The sequence below is a fragment of the Falco biarmicus genome, chromosome 7, assembly GCF_023638135.1.
Source record: "Falco biarmicus isolate bFalBia1 chromosome 7, bFalBia1.pri, whole genome shotgun sequence".
NCBI lineage: Eukaryota > Metazoa > Chordata > Aves > Falconiformes > Falconidae > Falco > Falco biarmicus.
The window spans coordinates 40049471-40069808 of NC_079294.1; the positions used below are offsets into that span (position 1 = coordinate 40049471).

The 20338-nt window shown below is 37.1% G+C and overlaps 1 protein-coding gene across 1 annotated transcript in view; it reads right to left on the reverse strand.

Moving 5' to 3' along the window:
- Nucleotides 1-486: 486 nt before the first annotated feature.
- EXOC5 (exocyst complex component 5) overlaps nucleotides 487-20338 on the reverse strand; it is a 29809-nt gene continuing 9957 nt past the window's right edge. Inside the window, exons 4-18 of the mRNA XM_056345976.1 lie at nucleotides 20113-20307; nucleotides 15951-16015; nucleotides 15498-15526; nucleotides 15235-15344; nucleotides 14710-14754; nucleotides 14470-14610; nucleotides 13316-13398; nucleotides 12659-12868; nucleotides 11322-11469; nucleotides 9035-9143; nucleotides 8151-8271; nucleotides 7296-7382; nucleotides 4464-4572; nucleotides 3222-3437; nucleotides 487-2772 (exon numbers count right to left, since the gene is read on the reverse strand). Coding sequence (XP_056201951.1) covers nucleotides 2584-2772; nucleotides 3222-3437; nucleotides 4464-4572; nucleotides 7296-7382; nucleotides 8151-8271; nucleotides 9035-9143; nucleotides 11322-11469; nucleotides 12659-12868; nucleotides 13316-13398; nucleotides 14470-14610; nucleotides 14710-14754; nucleotides 15235-15344; nucleotides 15498-15526; nucleotides 15951-16015; nucleotides 20113-20307 — 1857 coding nt within the window. The 3' untranslated portion in view covers nucleotides 487-2583. The remainder of the gene's footprint in view (nucleotides 2773-3221; nucleotides 3438-4463; nucleotides 4573-7295; nucleotides 7383-8150; nucleotides 8272-9034; nucleotides 9144-11321; nucleotides 11470-12658; nucleotides 12869-13315; nucleotides 13399-14469; nucleotides 14611-14709; nucleotides 14755-15234; nucleotides 15345-15497; nucleotides 15527-15950; nucleotides 16016-20112; nucleotides 20308-20338) is intronic.

Below are 20338 nucleotides of genomic sequence, written 5' to 3' on the forward strand. Positions count from 1 at the left end.
ATATACACCTCCTCTCAGGCATTCATTTGGCTGCCAGCCTGTTAAATGCCTATGTTCTAGGAGTGAACATTAGAAAAGCAATACTTTAACTCAGTACATGAACATTAAAAGGTGTATTTGTATTTTGGATAGTACTCTATTGTACTCAAAAGCCACTGGAAGTATTTTCCCAGATTACATGCTATAAGAACTCTAAACTTACAAATGTATGAAAATTATAGTTCCCCAGCCCATCCCATTCCAACTTGCAAAGTAAAGTTATGACAACATAGTCTTCTCTAGAAATAGTAACTATTTCAGTGTGCACATGGGGAGGTTTTGTAAAGGAAAGGGAAAGCTCACACCAGTTATAAATTTGGTCAGTAAAATTACATTTTATTCTTTTTTCTTCCCCCACCCCCCACCCGCCACCCCCCCCAGAAGGGCTTATACAATTGAGTATAAAGGTATTTGAAAAACATGGAAATGAAATAAAAAAAAAGTGTCTAGAGGGAATTCTTTTTATTGAGGAAGAGTTTACATATCTAAGTTTAAGTATTCACCTACTTTTTGCTGCCTCCTGTTAACAGGCATAATGAAAATATTGCACTGAGCATATGCATGGAAAACACAGCTAATAAAGCAAGAAATATGGTAAATACACATTTCATACAACCTTAAAAAATTCCAGCAATCATACAACAAGTTCTGAAGCACTTTTGTGATCTGCAATCTTAAGACGATGTTCACTGTTCTGAAGTGTTTACAAATTGACACTTTTTTGTAGAAAGATTTTGTATTAATAAAACCACAGCCTTAAAATTGTTGGCTTTCAGTTACAGAGGTAACAGAGAGGTATCATCTGAATTCACACCAGAGCTTTTGAAAAACAATGGCAGCAGTACAGCCATGTGCCTCCTCCAGTGTCCAAAACTCTTTGTGGCTTTGCCATGGCCAAGGCATAGAGCTACGCAGCTCAGCAAAGCAGCCAGTCTTCCCAAATACTTTGAGACAGTCTGGCATCTGTTCTCTTTGTTTGCTGATGTAATGCTCTGCTAAATATAAAATGAAGCAGAAGAACATCAACTAACCAAGAGAAGTTCTGCACAAGCCTGTCAATATTGACTACACCTGTGAATTGATTTTAACAAAAGCAGAAAGTAGTTTGATTTGATCAACCCATAAAGTAAATTTATAGAAATGCTGCTCTGAAGATGGGAGTGAAAGAAGTTTCCATAACATATGCTGAGCTCAGAGTAGAAATAAAGTGGTACAGATGATTTGTTCAGGCATGATGTAAGTCAGATTGAAGACACAAACCACAGCAGTTCCAACCTGTTTTCCACAACAGCTCACCCTGAACAAAAGTCTATTTACAGAAATTTCCAACTGCTTGTGGAAAAGCTACCCCAAATATTTCAAACATCACTGTTGCTTCAATTCACTATATGCACACTATGGGTCCATCTCAGAAACACCTTGAAAAAACACTGGAGCGTAATGGACAAAAATAGCCTGTCTCCAATATTAAAATTATGATCGGTCAAAGAGCAGCATTTGCACACTTCAACATTTTATATTGCTCAGGCACTGAGGATCAATTATCTTCAGCACAGGAATTTTCAGCTCTAGGTTTTGGCTAGAGCTGCTGTCCATTCCTTTCATATATGAAACACTGGGCTGCATTTTATCCTTTCACTTTGTTATAATTTGAATTTATTTACATACAAAACAGAGACAGAAGAAAGTTCTCATATTAATCCAACAATGGGCACCTTCACCTTGTTATACAAATGCCTTAGGCAAGGCCGCTGCATTTACTTTAGGAGTATATATAAAATTCAGTGTGCCAGTATCAAACAGAAACAATAATGTCAAGTCATACAATGCCAGTATGTTCTGGTAGGCCCTTGACTATTAGGTACGAAAAAAACCCCAAAGCCAAAAGAACCAAAAAAACCCCAAAACTTTTCACCACTTAGTCCTGTTTAGAATGCTACACAATGAATAAATTACATCTTTCTGGGATAATGTTGCTTTTACTCCTACATCTGAAAGAAATTCCAAGCTAATTAATTAGAGCAAGAAATTACATTGAGCAGGATAATGTTTTAAATGAAAGAAATTACTTAGAAACACCAATCAAAGATAATTTGATTATGATTAGCTGTGCTGAAGTCTAAGTCATTGAAATTGATGAAGAATGTTTCTACGCCGGTCTATTCTACGTAATCCATTACCTATGCTATGCTCTGTAGTTCAAGTCTAACAAATGGTATCTGATAATTCAATATTGAAGACTAAAATAATTTCGATGCACCACTTGCTTTCCTATGCCGACATGGTTCCAATAAAAAAAGGAAAAAAAATCAGTAGCAAGTAGACTTGCAAAATTCTTCACTTTGAGAACTTCAGCTTACATGAAATATCATCCAGATTTTTACCTGCTTGCCTTCTACGTAGTCATGTTTAAATATGGCTGCTGCTTTATTCTGAACAGTCATTATCCCATGAAAGTTACAACCACAGTTTGTTAAGAAATCATTCCCTGTGCTTTCCAACAACTGAGGCCTACCCAAAGGTACAACATTTCTTTCCATGCTCTCAACTGAAGTGACGAGCAAGACGAGCAGACCTATAATCAACACGCAGCTGAACAAAGGAGTGAAGGATGTTCTTGTCCAGATTAGCAAGTTGTTCTCCTGAGCAAACCTGCTTTAAATTATCCGGGGCTACAACCAAAAGATTGCAAAGTGCATGCAAGGTATCAAAGAGTTGTAACACCAGCGCAATCTGTGGTTAAGAGAAAAGAAAGAAAAAAACCCAAATATTAAAGAGTTAAGAGTTGCTTGAAGTCTTAATAACACAATGTCAATCTAGATCTTCAAAATACTTCCCGACAGAGGATTCACATCCATCATTCTCTCCTTGTGTGCATAACTATACACACATATAGACACACGCACATATGCATCTGTTGGGAGATATGCACGCACACACACACAGTGCTACATAGAACACATAATAACGCAAACTCAACACTTCTTCAGTATACGTACCTGGCAGGAAACTGCTCTTTAGGACATGATAAAGAACTGCTGGTATAGTAACAGATTATATAACAAAGGTATACAAAATGGTGATGTTAAAACAGAAACAAGAAGAAAAGACATCCAATTAAAAATAAGAGTCTGGCTACCAATTTCAACATGGCTGTACACTACCAACCTGTACAAGCTTACCTTGAAGTCTTTGGCACACTTCCTATACTCAGCCACATCACAAATAGCTAACATGCCTCCCATGCAACTATAGGAGTATTGCTGTAGGTGTTCATAGATAAGTCGATGAAAACGAACTCCAAGCTCCATCAAAACTGTGTCCACGTTTTTGCCATCCATAGAACTTCTAATCTTCTCCACCTGCTTTCTAACATAGCCACAGACCTTAACACAAGCCTAAATAAAATTAAGAAAAGTAATTATGTAACTTACTTTCTAGAAATCTGTTCTCAAAGTGACTTCCACATCAGTCACTGTCTTTAAAATTCTCACATCACTGAAATTATTCATCCTCCAATTTATTAATTTTCCAACAGGTTTTTTATTTGCTATATAAAGATTCAAAAACATGAGTAGAAAGATGGATTCGAGACAATATTCGATTAAGTTATAGTTCTTATCAGTTCAGAATAGAACAGTTTAATTCTGGCTTTTAATTCAAACAACAATCAACCAAGGGGAGGGAGTGGGGGGACAACGATGACACACAGTGTTTAAAAGCCTCTTGTGAGCTGCAGTTATAAACCCAAATTAACAGCTATACAGGCACCTTCACCCTTCCCACATAGTACCAGAGTGTACATGCTACTGCACCAACTCTCCCATTCCCACCCGGCTGTAGGCATTCAGGCAATGCTCTCACTTCTTCCCATTGACTGTAGTTCTCCGCTCCTCTCTGCATTTTTCCCTGACAAGAGCCTAATGTAACCCAGCACTACAGCTTCTCAGCAGCCACTAAGGCTGGGATTTGGACAGATGTGGTGGTAGAGACAATGTTCTGCAGCAAAGAACGTTCATGCCAAACCTGTGATGCTTCGTCGTGCTCCTGCCATTCCAAGGGGGAAAAGCACCCAGCAACTAGACAGTACCTGATAATTGGTTTTCTGAAACTGATAGCTTAAACCTAATTGTCAGCTAAAACCCCTGTTTCAACTCTGGACCTCCTAGCAAGAACGTGACAGTTCGTCCAGCACCTACTGATTTGTGTCTGACACTAGATACTAAACTGCTAATGTTCCTTTTCAGCTTGAGAAAACACGCCACAACAGAGTTTGGAGGTGCTTAGTGCAAAATGGAATAGCTAAAGTAAATTAATCAGATACACATGTTGTCTAACACAAGTCTGGTAAGGAACATCTTGAACCTGAAAAGACTCATGAGCATTTGAACCTATACTGATGAGCTGGGACTCAGTTTACTTACATTAGTATACTGAATCAAAACATTGTTTTCATCTTCTGGTTTAAAATCTGTCTTCTTTTGCTCTGCAGTCAAGATGTGCTTCATCTGTCCAATCATACAATTCAGCGTCCTTTAAAGTTACAAATACAGATTGGGTTTTGAAGCAAACATTTTAATTTCCTTCATTTTTATATTTCCATATACTAATTGATTCTCTACAAAAGCAAGCAGCATAAAGCAGTGAGGAAAACCCCTGCTACCTAACACTCGAGTAATCTATGAAGATGCACTAAAAGCAAACATTTATTACAAGAAGCAAGCAGTGCTAGGACATGTCAAAGGCAGTACTTCATTTAACAGACATGCACACTCTTTGGAAGTTGCAATGCAATTCTATAGAGAAGATATGCTTGATTTTACATAGTCAGTTAGAAAAAGAACAATCAGTGAAAAAAAAAAAAAAAAAAAAGACAACCAACAACCCTAAAAACTCTTTCCTCCAAGTTCCGTGTCCTGGGGCACAGCACACAGCATGCTGGCCAGCTAGTTTTAAAGGGGACACATTAATTGTAAGGTAACCCATTCAAATCCAGCTATTCAAGAGAAACTGGATAGCATTCCTCAATGCAGAGGGAACTGGATAGCTGAAGGAAGCATTTCAAAGAGTTTAGTAGCATAGAGCACGTTACTCACGAGGAAGCATCAGAAAACACTCAAACTGAAGGGGTGAGGGGGGAAAAAAAAAAAAAAAAAAAGGAAAACCCTCTTCCTCTGCCAAAGCTTGGTATTTCTCTTGTTCTCAGAAATCTAATAGTGTTTTACAGTGTCATTTACTTCTCCTTTACAGGATTTATCTTTTCAGAACACTATCTAAGGTCAAGGCCCTGCTTTGCTTCAAGTCCAAACTAAAGGTCAAACAGCAAAGTAGCAGAGAGAGGCTGCACAGCTCTCTCAATGCCTACCTTCACCAGGAACCTCCCTATCTCTCTTTTTTTTTCCGCCCCCCCCCCCCCTTCCCCTCCTGTTTTCTTTACTTCCCTCACCTCTCCAACCTCCCTGAAGAAAACATGGTCAAGGCAATTACAGGCCTTGAAGGATTCAAGCTGGGGTGAAGGGGAGAAGAAAGTATGTATCCGAAGAGGGAATAAACTCTTTTTCTACACATAGAGCTCAGACTTCCATTTTAGTTGTACTTCATTCAACAATCCACATACCAATAGAAATTTAAAGAAATTCTATCTTGCATTCTCCTGCATTTCCATTTTCAATAAATACTCCTAGAAGGCTGTTTACACATAATACATACTGAAAGAAAACCAGTTGAACTAATTTGTTTGACTAATACTGCCTTCTGCAGAGGTAGACAACTGCTATGAATGGCATTCAAGAAACTGCTATCGGACTTTCTCAGATCTGATAACTGTCAACAGTTAGACATTTGCTTTTTTTTTTTAAAAAAAAAAAAAACCTCAATCATTCCTTTAAGCAAGACAAGTGATGCTCAGCAGCACCAGTGGCACCACAAAGCAGCATGGAATCAGGCACACAAACACATTTAACATGTAACATTTATCTCAAAACTCATCTCTTATTTGTGCCAAAGCACAAATTTGTTTGAAGTCTCCATTCACAAACCTTTGAACATTCCATTTTCCAACAGGGACATGCTCTCTTATGTCTTACTGTCATTTTTAAGGTATTATTTACAAAAACAAACTATTCTGATGCTGATAACTGATCTGTGTCTGTCTAGATCTGAGCTTATGGCCTTTATGGTTCAAGTATTTCAAACTTTGTGTTTAAACCTCTATGGTCACTTCCAGCACAAGCAGCTAAAATCTCAGTTGCCACCTACACATCCCCTACCTCCACCTTTCTTTTTGCACCTACCGAAAACACAGGTGCAAAACAATATAGCAAATCTCTTCCCCTCCCTCTCTCTGCAGAAAATGCTCACTAGGACACAATTGCAATGCCACCTTTTCCTACACAGTGCTCTCTTCATCCCTCTCCAGTACGGTGTGATCCTTACAAAAACCTCAATAATAGTTTAGAGTAGCTCCCATTACTTGCAGGATGGCTTATTTCCGTTACTGCAGAGAGAAACAGGCACAGAATGCTTAGGTAACATGTGCTTGGTTGAATAATGCCACCTTGAAGTACAGGAACACTACATGCTTCCTGGTTCAATGTCAAGCATTGCACAACAGATCAATTTCCTAATATTAAGCATATTAGTTTGTTATTTTCCTCTACTGCAAACCAGTTATGATTTTAATTTATAATCTTTGTAGCTATCGCCTCATTTTTATTTGGAGAAACAGAGGAAAAAAATAAGATTAAATGAGTTAGTCAACCTCAAAGCAAGTAAATGTCAGAATCAAAATTATTCCAGGTCTACAGATTTCTATGGCTAGGTCTAATCCATAGCACTGCAGAGATTCAAGCAAATCACCTAACCTATTTTTGTCAAACTTTGCTCCTAATGGAAATCCTGCAAGTTTTCCATCTATTTCAATCATCATTCCTCCCTCCTTTACAGTAGAAAAAAGTAGTTTGAGACAATAAGGTAACACTGAATTATTGCACTCTTTCAATGTAACCAAATCCTTTTATGTCCTTCCAGAAGTATTTATGGGTCAGAAATCTGCCATGAAAAATACGACCCTCTAAACAAACAAAATCTACATTTCCTATGCACCACAATGTGTATTTATGGGTTAAAAAAAAGTTAAAAAATATAATCAATTTTGTGTTCAGAAATAATTAATCCTTAAAAGAAAGAGCTAACATACATCACAAAGGAGTTTTGAAAGAATTTGTGATTAACAGAAAGTTTAAATCTCTACTTGCCTATCAATGCCCATATCCAGCTTCACTTCCATTTGTTCTATGATATCCTTTTTCTTCTGAAGGCATTCAGATAATTTAGGAGAAGAACTGCAACAGTATAGAGGGTTGGGTGTGTGACAGAGTGTTAATACAGCAGAACAAATCTGTCTACAGGGTCTGCTTCTTACACCAGGAGTGTGTGAAGATTTCCCATCCCATCAGAAAGGACTAGTTTAGGTGGAGTTCAGCCAACTCGAGAACAACAAATCAACAGCCATCTGGCCCTGAGGAGGACACACCGCGCGCTGATGGGCAGTGCTGTGATGCACTCCGGGCAGCACTGTGCCCACTAAGCAGTGCCTCTCAGCTGCTGCCAGCCCCTGGGCGTGAGCGAGCAAACTCAGCTTTTCACGCACACTAACACACAGCACAGCAGTGTGCTCTGCTTCGCACGTATCCAACCTGTGGCTCCCAACAACATGCAGCTTTCGCGTAGTTCATGTGTGGCTCCCAAGGCATGGCCAGCTGCTCCCTCTGCAGAACCTGTGGGGTCCTCCCAGGAGTCTCAGCAGCCCTGATATTGCCAGCTCACCCCAAGGAGCAGCCGCAACCCCCTCTAGTCCTGGCCTGTAATGCAGCAGTGAGGCCTCTAAGGACCGATACCCTTGGAACTCCCTCTCTCCCCTAAGTTCTCCAAGGAAACAATTTGTTTAACAGCCCTTCTCCTGTCCATTACAGTGTTCTGTCTTCCCACAAGATCAAACTGAACCACTCCAAGAATAAACTCCTCTTAATAGAGATGAGGAATGAAAAAAATTGCTTTCTTCACCAAAAGTGACCATTCACAAAAGGAAATGCTACTCAAAATAAAGGTACCTGATCAATGGCATCAGATGATCATTGAACTGCTTGTCAAATAAATGGAAAATAGTATTGGCCTGGTGGACAACATCCAAGAAATAAAGATTTGCATTCTTTGAATCAGAAGAGGGAATGCCTAAAGCAAAGAAGGTTTCATTAGGATTCTAACGATATGCAGTTCCTATAATTAGCATGATTTTTTTTAAATATGCAGAGTTTTTCCATGAATGCTTAAATCACAGGCTTAGAGTTTCAAAAATTTACCATGGTGCCACATATAGAATAGTTCTCATAGCTTAAATCACAGGCTTAGAGTTTCAAAAATTTACTATGGTGCCACATATAGAAGACTTCTCATAGCTATATCAAATAACCATAAGCACAGAAATATATTGCTTTTAAAATTTCTAAAAGCAAAATGGAACAGCCAATTTAAGTATTTCTTCAGAGCATGAGTTTTATGCTTTCATGTAAGAAACATAGGTTCTCACTGTCAAGATTTCAACTTCTTTAATACAAGCAGTTTTATTTACTGTCTAAAATGCATGAGTATACAAACACACACAGAATTCTCATAAAATGTAAGACACTAAACCTCAATATATGAATATTCTCCTGCTATGGCACAGAGAACAATTAAAAGAGCCTGGGAGCACTAATGGCCCAATTTCTGTGATACAGTTTTTGAAGACAGTAGTGTCCATCTGTGCATCAATTCCCCAAATAGAAAGTACTCTTTAGAAGACATTAAATGCCACCCCCCATATACACAAAACAAATTTCATTTAACCAATACATTCTGAACAAGGCCAATCAATAAGACACAGCAAGGACCTGCAAAGATCATCTGCACAAAAAGGCCAATGGGATGAAACGCTCAGAAAAAAAACTATACTCACCAGCAAGGCCTGTTTCTAATGCATAATCGATGTGTTCAGTACATAAGAACTCTACAAGCATAGAAAAAATTCTGAAAGCATTCTTTGGTAAGTCAGATGGATCAGAGAGCTTTAAAGAAAAAGAAAAAAACACCTATCTTAAAGGTCAGTTCTACATACAGTTGAAAGTTTATCCAATATTGCATAGGGAATAGCTTAAAATGCAACAAGTGTTCCAGAATAACTGGAATTTTATTCTAAATGAAAAGTATCCATAGAGAAAACTATCCAGGAACAGCCTTTAGTATCAATAAACCCTTCAGCATTAATGAGTAAACTGAAGCTAGCGTGCCAAAGGATGCTACAAAAAGCAAAAATATAAACAGTTTATAGTAATAATAAAGATATTAATTAGTAGTCCTTAAAACACAGTTGTCCAGATGTAACCCCACAAATTACCTAAATTGCATACCACTGGATCCTGGGAAAACATATACAGAAAAGGTGACTCTACCCATACCCTGCCTTTTTTCCTCTTTTACTAAGCTTCTGCCCCTGGCCACTGTGAGAGACAGGACATTGGGTTTGATGGACCTTCACTTTCACCCAGTGCACTGTTCTTTTAGCACTGCCACAGTACTGCAGAAAAAAATAACACAGACTGAACCTCAGCTACATTTATCACAGTTCAGCTGGAGTCAATGGAGCATGAAAATTTTTATTAAGTGAAGTAATGCCCACATATACACACAGCATCTGTACTTTTATGAGCTGTAAGCAACATGGGATTTTGGACAGCAACCTGTCAGTAAATCCCTTTGCTAAAGAAAAACGTGACAGTGCTTTTGTATATAAGAAATGCAGCTTTGGTTTTTAAGGAATTATGTGAAGACTTTATGAAGCTAGGACTAAGAAAGATTACTATGGCAATTCAAATTTTATGCAACGATGTTCCCAAAGATTTCTGCTGTATTCCAAAAAAACCCCAAAACAACCAACCCCAAATAAAAAAATCCAACAATAAAACACCTTTACAGAGATTTCCAAACACCAAAATGCTTCAGTATATGGTTACATTCAGAATTATTTTATATTATCAGAAATATTTTTCCTAAAGTAGTCACAGTTGGGACAGAGTGTATCTGCACACATCTGTCATCTGACATAAGTATTACCATTAGCCAGGGACACATGTAGCTTCTCTATTGTATAATGAGTTGCCTTAACCACAAACAAAACCCTAACAGCATATATGATACTGCAGAAGTCATACACCTTTAATTCTAAAAATCTCCTTGCACACCAAGATCCATTTAGCAATGGTTTCCATCCCAATATCTACAATTGTTTTTAGACAGAGTATGAAAAAATTGTGCATAATTGAAAAGTTAGTTTATATCATGAATTAATTTAACAACCATTTCTAGCAACTACCATACTGAAAAAAAGAATGATCTATCTGCTCGCCTTGCAGTCACTGACTTTCACCACTAGGAAGGTGGTCATTCCCAATGCATACAGCTAACAGTGCCATATGAGTATTTCATTATATCTTTGATCCCTCTAAGTTTATAAAATGTTAAAATTTCTAAACATCTGAAATGTTATTTTTTGCACTAAGCTAATATAGAATTAGAGGTATTAAAATTTGTTAAAAAATCAAGTGTGTTTAGCTAGTACAAAATCTCTAGCATTTAAGTTTGCAAATCAATTTCAAGGGTTTTCATTTACACTAAAGTACCAGACAAACAGTAATTGAAAGGCAGAAAAAACAGCAATTTAATCAGAAGGAAAACATATCTTTTTGGTTAGACTAAAAAATTTAAAGAACAGCAGATGGTTACCAAGGTAAACAACGTTAAAGATTATTCTTCTCAGTGTTTTATTGGTGATAATTCTTCAATGCAAGAAGAAATGGCACTAGACACAGGAAAACAACTGTTGAACTATTCTCTGTACTTTAAAGTAGCAAAAAAAATACACTAAAGGCTTCTCAGGTTTTCAGTCTAATTTACTAAGAAAAGCAGCGCAGACAGTAGGTCTTCCAAAAATAGACGGTATTAAACCCCACAAAATACAAACTAGATCCACATTTAAAAATCAATTCCTTAGCCTCCATCATGACCCTGCTCCAGTGAAAAATACAAAGTTATTTATAATATAAATATTTTATAATATACATGTTTATTATTCTTTTAATAATGTCCTTCCTTTCTTTCTATCACACTTCAATCAGAAATTGAACCACAAAATGTGATTTCATGCACAAAATTATATCACTAATGGAGACGACAGACAGCAAACTTACCCTGTGACATCTTTCAAAAGCTTGCTTAGTTTCTTGCAAAAGGTTAACTACCACTTCTTGTGACAGAAACGTTTCTCCATGTGTGTCAATACTTGGCCCCAACGGTAAGTTTGTACGTTGCCTTATTCTCTCTTTGAGATCTTGAATACTAGAATAAAAATACACCAAAAGAAGATTTCACTGGATGGAAATTTTGATGCTCAAATTCAACAATGATTTAGGGTAATTTAGTTGTTAACTTAAAAAACAGAACCCAAGACACAGTTTAGGATATGCAAGCATTAAGACAGTCTTGCAAGCTCAAAAAAACATCGCCAGTAAATGCAAAACTACCACCTCTGATTCCATAGTCAACTGTGCTCTACCATGGCACATTCACACCATAGGACCAGCTATTCCCCATTGTGGAATAAATAATTTCAATTGAATCCTATGGCACTTATGCTCTGTGGACAAGGTTTAGCCTCCATACATTCTGTCACATTGTACTTTCAAAACACTAATGAGAGCTTTCTATCTCATCCACGCCCACAAATCCTCTCATCCTCCTCCACTATCTCAGCAGTCCTGATTTACTCAAGCATGCTCTAACACATTTCCATGCATAAAACAACCCATAAAGTTACTCACTACCATAAATTTAATTTTCCCCAAGAAAATTAAATTTTCATCTTTGTTTTTTAATTCATTTAATTACTTTGCTGCTGCTCTCTTTAAATAACTTTCACATTCTTGACACACTGAACCCAGTAGCTCTTTGAAAGGCACAGTAGTCTTATCACCTCTGCTTCACACAAGTCTTAATTCTTCCTTTCCCACTTCTCACTAGTCCTTTATTAGTTCTCTGCCCTGAGGATAATGAAGTCTTGTTTTACCTTTCTCTAAGTCCATTGCATCTTCTGGGCTCATTAAGAGCTTTCTCACTGACATTGCTATGGTCTTTTCCCCTTCCTAGGTCTTGGGAGGGGACCACAAGACCTGGGCAGGTGAAAAAAAATGTATGCTTTTAGATACACACATACACATGCTTTAGGTACCTTAGTTTTGCTTCAGTCCTTTTGTGGATCTGGATCCTAAGTTGAAACATAGGTTTAACTGGTATTTTTCATTTCCCATGAGCGCATAAATACCATGCATCACCTTTCACATGTACCAAGATCAATACACTTTTTAACAGAACATAAACTGATAGCAAATTATAAAAAGCTGCAGGTTATTTTAGAAGCCTGCACTTTCACAGTTCATCACTGTACATCGAACATAGCAAATACTACGTTTTTTCCCTTTACCACCTCCCTTCCATTTTAAAAGTATGAAACTTCACAGAAGAAACTTACCCTCCAGTGCCAATGGACCTCTTCTGGTGGTTTTTGGAATCATAATAGCGTTGCAGAATCATAGCACTCCTACTTTTCAAATAACCAATTTCGACCTCAATGTAATTCTCCAAGTAGGAAATGAAAATGGATTTGATAAGCTTAGACAAGAAAGTCTGCTTATCAGTACCCAAGTTAAATTCCATCAATTTGCTTGACAGATTAGTAGTTCTTTATGCAAAAGAAACAAAGAAGGGGAGAGGAGGAAAAGGTTGAATTTGTATGAATTACAGCATTACATGTTTGTAAAGTACACAGCACAACAGAATCCTGATTGCGATTAAGACTTCTAGCAGCTTTACATTTAAGTAAAAAATTTTGCATAATTCATGCTTAATTACATACAAGCAAGTAAGTTGCCAGTGAGATACAGAGAACTGGCTTTTACACAGTTTTAAAATTACTCTCAAAGATCACTATAAAAAATACTTCACATTAAAAGTAATAACAATAGGAATTTAAAATTTTCTTTAGGAAAGCAATCATTGTAAGGACAATGGCCATAAAATATTTTCAGTTTTTGAGAAGTTTAAAATTTTGGTTCCTCTTCCTACACCTTGATAATACAACTATTACAAGAGTATCTACACAATAATTTCATCATCAATATGTAAATACCTTGTATATAGATCATAGAGGTTCTTAAGATACTGTTCTGCATCTGATTTCCTGTGTTCTTCTAGCTGGTCCTTTACATAACTCTGTAAAATTTTGATACATCTGTTAGAAGATTAACTAGCATCCACAGGTGATACTATGTGCCAGATTATATGTCGTTTACTGCAAAGTATATATATTACTTAAGGTAATTCATGTTGGGTTTTTTCAAAATCTCTCATTTACATACAGATCCTGCATTTCTTTTAGAAGAAAATTATTTAGTAATAGAAAGCAGTAGAGCATGAAGCAAAGACAAAAGACAGATTGCTTTGAAAATATGCTTGACCAACACACACAAAACTCCCTCTTTTTAAGAATCAAAAGCACTGGAAGCCTAGGGGCATTTACAGTTGACAGTAAGCAAAGGAAATGCTTACATATTTGCTTATCATAATACATACACAAAGCAGATACAAGCTTAGAGCCTTCCTGTCATTGAATACTTGGACAAAAATATTATTTACCATAAAACACTAAGTCAAAACTGACACACAAATTTGAGGCTGAAACACAAGCTCCATCTCTACGCTACAAGAACAACATCTACAGAGAAATTGGTTTTTGTAGCCAATAGTCATGTTGTTGACTTCACACACTTAAGCAAGTGTACTTGCAGGACAGAAAACATAGTATTTTCAACTGTTCTAGACCTTCATATAAATATTGGATGAGCTGTGAGACAGTACGCACAACTTTGTTATTTTCACTTACTCAGTGCTAACCTTACACATTAAACCCAATTCCAAGAATGAACAGATTAAAGATACTTATTAAATGTGAAACTGACATATTTTTCCTGACATATTCTTGGTAGGGGGCACTCAGAAGAAATCAAATATGCGAATGACATCTTATGAATTACCCAATGAACATACTGATTCCTGTATAATTTCACATACTGGAATATTTTCAGTCATACTGTATTCACAGCACAGACAGTTTTATTCGATATAGGCTTGATTATCTGAATTGTTACAGAGCTATCAGCTATGATTCTACATCCTTATACAAGATTACAAATAATATAAATTCTCATTAATTGTTATCACTAGATACTATGTTTTTGGATGAAAAGTTTCCTCAATAAACTTCAACGTTAAATTTTGAAATACCTGGAGTTTAACTTCAAAGATATTTTGAATGAGTTTGGCTAGCACAGTCTCTGGATTACTAAAGACTTCTCCAACTTGCTTATTCACTCGCTGGCAGAGAATGGCTGCATCTTCGAAGACATCATTCCTCAAGAATGCACCCTAGGGTTTTAGAAGCACATTTCATAATATATTTACAACAACCTATACAACTAAATAAATCAATACCCAAAGAAATACATGTAAAACAAAATGCATTACCTCTTGACACTGTTTTATGTACACATCAACGCAGTGGGAATAGCCCTATGGAAGGAGCAAAACAACTCGGTGTTAAAGCAGGTTGCCCATGCTTTCAGTATAGAATGAAATCAAGGAAATACAATGCCTGTGAAAACGTTATTGCAAAAAACCCAGAAACATTGAAAGTGTAGACTCTTTCAAACCCATTTCCGTCACACACCTAACATAACTACACTTATTACCACTCTACTTGGATATACACCACAGGTTTCAACACTTTCTCAAGCATGAAGGTCAGTTCATACACATACAAGAAAAGATTATCTTAGAATGGTCTCTACTGACACAACCTCCAGCCCATCACCTGCCTCCTTTATTCCCCTGCATTTGATTTCAGATGGAACAACTCAATATTTTTAAAAAGTCATACATGTTATCTGACATGGAGGTTGTGCCCATGCAAATATGTTCACTTAAAACAGGTACTTATTGTATTTTCAGTTGTTTTATTTATGTATTTAAATTTAAACCCTCAGTTTTTACCTTAAAATGAAGCAAAACTGCTGCTACTTCTCTCATTCTGGAGATTTCACCTCTCCGCTGTGCACTGGTAAACTCTTGAATTAGCTGGCACTCTAAATCATGGTACTTACCTGGAAAGGAAAGGGGATAACAACAAAAATCCATCAGGCCACGTAATACAAGCACTGACAAAAAAATGTAATCCTGACAGTATTGCATACTTTTTTAATCATCTTTAACAATTCAAATACAGGAATATGGATTGAACTGGATAGATAACTTACTTGCTATCTTTGATTTTACTTCAGAAAACCTGTAACAACAAAATATGCCATGATTAAATTCAAATCCACATCACAAGAAATCACAGACATCCTAGATCATGACTAAGAAGCACTTTACTTAAAAATGAAAACACGTAACACAAAGACGACAGAAAAGTTATACACTTTACATCCATAAAAACCTACAAGCATCTAATTCAAATCTAGCATTAAGTCAGCACAGCAAAATTATCCCATTAAAAATCTGTTAAGCAGTTTAGGATGTGTATGTAAAGATGATCCTACAACATGAGTGCGTGAACACAAATTTGAGAATAGAGGAGAGAGAATTAAGTACACAATCCGTCTCAAAAGCTACATGAATCACTAAGTAAAGTACCAAAAAAGTAGAGAAGCATCAGAAAATTATAGCTATAGAAGATCTTTCTTTTTTTAAAAAAGATAGATTTTTACCTGTCAAAAGGTAGCTCCTGTGCAATCAAATGTAGTTTCTGAATAATATCAGCTGCCTCTTTAATCTGTTAAGAGTAAAACAAGACAGAATTAGTAGAGGTTTGTGAGCTACTCCTTTCTTCCCCCTCCATTGTTCAGTTTTTATACACGTAGTTCCTATTCCTAAAGGTGGTTGACTTGATATACCCACAGAGGAAAGCATCCCCTTAAAGTTCCTGTAATGCACTTTCATGATGCTGAAAGTATTTTTTAAAACAAAGTTATATAGGTCACAACATGATAAAAAAAATCTTGTTATATGTTCACATTGGGCATGTATGTGTGTGCACTATACCAACATAGCTATACAGCTTGCAGACCAAAGATTCCTCAGGGCTGATTAGATCAGAACATGGCTAGAGCAGTCTCATGAAAATCTGTATCGTTCCATTTGGGAATAAAATATGTAACTGTAACACAAAGCTCGCTGAAGTGCAACCTTATACTTCACAAGTGATTAGGATAAAAGTGTCGATGACTTGCACCCAACCAGAGGAGATCCCTGTTGAACTCACAAGTGAAATGGCTAGCAACGCTTTCAGCCATGTCAGGAAAAGCATGAGGGAATTCTTTGCAATTGATGAAACCAAATGTATAGCTGTATCCAATAAGAGCCATGTCAGTGCTTGGCATGGAGATGAGGAAGAGGGGAAAAAAGGGGATGAAAGCAGAGCGTAGTTGGAGTAGCTCACATTCTCCCAAGGAAAGAGAAATGGAAACTGTACTAGAAATTATAAACTCCGAAGACCAACGCAAAGATCAAGATGAGTCAGTTAGCCGTGCATCTACAAAACAGGAATACTTGCATGAATAAAGAAGTTAACACAGTTAATGCAGCATGCAAATTTCTGCTCCATCCTCGACAGCAAAACCTTTTATCATTTATTTTTCCGCAATCAATCAGCGTGAGAAGGTGCACCTACACACTGCTTAGTGACTGTTTCACTAGGCTAACTATAGAAAACACCCATTTGAAAACGTGGGTAACACAACTGATTGCAACTGAAGTTCAGTAGATTTAAGGACACAGTGTCAACTGGCCCAAAGCGGACACAGCTCTGGGATGGTTTTACAGGCTTTGTTACGCTGTCCTGGTGACTGGAAGGCACCTTGAAGGGGGCGATGAAAGCTCTAGCTACTACATTGAATCAAAACCTTTATAAGCTGACACAACTGACAACATGGAGAACACGCAGTTTATCTTGTTCTTCCTGTTAGTCATGTTCTAGGGAGCTGGAGTAGAGAGGAAAGAAAGTAATGAAATCCTATTCTCCCACCACTTAAAACAGATTGGGATTAAAACTTTTCAAGAACGTAACAAAACACACAGGTAAGAATACAGAGCACAGGCAACATGAGGTTGGTTGTTCAGCAAGAAACGAGGCTCTCAAAGTATATCCATTCTGCTTGTTAAGAGCGGCTTATGTTTTGAACTGTCAGCTTACAATAGCCTGTTAAGTCAAAAGCAGCTACGCTCCTCAAATCCAATGAAACAGCAGTTATTTCTATTAGCTTACAGCAACCTTAATACTTCACAATTGTGATCAATACTGATGTCATCAGATTAGTCTCTATATTAGCAATTATTCACCAATGTTACAAAAAAACCCCAAAACACCCTCACAAACACAACATTTTATTTGTCTCCTCTTCAAATGGTAAGCATTAACTAGATTTTATTGAATTCCAGGCCTTTACTTATGCACAACAGAAGCCACGATAAATCAGTTCTCTGTGGTTTCTGCTTAAACATGGACATATTTCATTTTGAATTGGATCACACTTCTGTAGACTATTAAATCAAGCATAGATTCTGTAAAATACAACTTCATGGCTGTAACGTATCTGGAACAAAAAAATCTGAAAAACCATGGACAAAATGGCAAGAGAGGATTTTAACCAAAGTATTTTTATGAACAATTAAAAGGCATAATGGAATAACATTGAAAACAAAACATAAGTGAAGGAAAGGGTGTAAGAATAACAGGAAATACATTACACACAAGACCATGCTACTGCATGATAAGCAAGTGAGCTGCTAGATCATTTTGATAGTTTGTTTTAACTGGAGCAATTTTCTCACCTCAAGACCCTTCAGTGCAGCAGAGGGTTAGCTGGCAGTGCAATGGAAATTGTAAGAATTCAGAGGATGAAGACCAAAAATACATAGCATGGGACAAGACAGCAATGAAAAACCTTCACAGAGACAGTAAGTCAGAAATTGCTCAGTATGGCTAGGAGAAACTGATGTAAGAATTGACACTACTGAGAGCATATGAATTCCCTAGGAAATAACTGCATTATAACTATTTTCTTGCCTCTCCTTTCACAGCATCCCCTTCCCTCAGTGTCTCAGAAAACCCCACACTTGTGCGGGATGGCATAGTACAAAAAATTGTAATACCCTCCAAAACACTATCTAAAAGCCACATCAGTTTGAAGATCAGAAGACAGTGACAAAGCATTAAGGTTTTACATTTAAGAATAGCTGTTACTATCTCATACTTTAAAACTATTTTTAGTTCAAAGATGCGTTAAGATGCGATAGCACATGTCTAGGCAGGTTCTTTTATAAACACTATTTCTACTTACTATTGAAACTAGAAGGCAAAAAGTTACAGAACAGTACTAACCCACCTTGACTGAAATTTGTCTCAGTAAGACAACTTTTACCCAGAAAATCTTGTGTCCTCACACACTTCCTCTGCAGACCAGCACAAGACTTCTGGCCTTTACTACATTTATCTTCCTCCAGATTTGCTGAATATCTGATTATTCTTTGGGGTGTATAAAGATTAATTTGTTTACAGAATTCCAGGTTTACCCTATTTATCCACCATTTTTTTCAGATCCTTCCTCCAACAGAAAGTATTACAAAACTTTAAGTTACAAGTAAAAGTTGAATTCTATATGAGACTCTTCAGCAGACAACACATAATTCTCTTAAATTTATGCTTTGCTATTTACCATGTTGCCATTAAATAAGTTTTCAAATGCATGTTTTATTTCTACTTAGGAAAAAAAGAAAAACTTACATAGAAGAGCTTTTGTTATGTTGAAACCTTTCTGTTTTTCTTGGAAGTCAGATGATGTGCTCCCTCTTTGCTTAGGGCAAACTATCAACTGGAAATTAACATATATCCATAGACCATGAATCAAAAGCCACTATGCAACTGACTTCTTGGGTATACAACTGTATGAAACTATTAGTTTCTCATTTCCCTGAGAGATACCTTCAGATCAGTAGATAGGGTATGACTATTAACCTATTCCCAGGTGCTTCAAGCACATGGTTTTTGCAGAGTGTGCAAACTGAGGTTTTGCTGTTCTCACATACTGTAATTTTTTCCTGACTACAATCATACCACTGCACAGAATTCAAGGAATATGGGAAGATTCTTCAGGACACACCTCAAAAAAAACCCACCAAAAAACCAAAAAAACCCAACAACCCAACCAACAACTTTACTTGTCTTTCAAACTGCTTAGGGAAATCTAGTATGTGTTGTTTTGCTTACAGCTGGACACTTTTCCTTCAGTTTATTTCTATTAGCCACACCACTCAGATTAGATTTGCTTCATGAACATACTCTTGAAGCATAAGAAAAACAACATGCTTTAACATTTCTTTGAAGTTTTCCTGCCTGGTTCCTCTAAATTCAAAGGGTGGAGACATAACCACAGGACTATACAAAGCCCAAAGGCATGCTGTGACAAAAAGGTATCCAAGGCCAGTGGACTGACCCAACAGAGTAAAGTTTCACAAAGAAGTTGTATTCAGAAACGTTCTGCATTACGGGGTGGATCTGAGGCAAGGGGTTCAAAGGAAAAAGGCAGATATTGTATGCACTCTAAAGTTGCCCTCCCAGCGTTCCTCAAATCTCTGATAATTTCATAAAATGAAAAATGCCAACATTGCCACATTAAGCATCACTGAATACAAATGCTTTATCAGCAATCTGCAGCCTAGTGTTGTTAATTTACATTTCAGAACAATGAAACTTTAACAAGTCAGTCACTCACTGGTTTGAAGTCTGACCATGGTAAGTCATGGTAGCAGCTTGTAATTAGGGCAGTACTGCTTATTGCTTTGAACTGCTTTCATCCCGCTGACAGCTCTTACCTTTTCAGAGTTTGTAAAAACATCAGACTTCAGCTCTCCATCCAGAAACTCATTAAAGTATTTCATCAGCTTCTGAGCCTCCACAGCCCGTTGCCGTGGCGTGTTTACCCCCTCCAGTTGGTCGCCAAGGTGACAGACCTTAGTTGCTACATAGCTGATGTGCTCATCTAGTTCTTGGAAATGTTGGAAGGCAACCTGGGAGAACATAGACACAGACACAAAACTC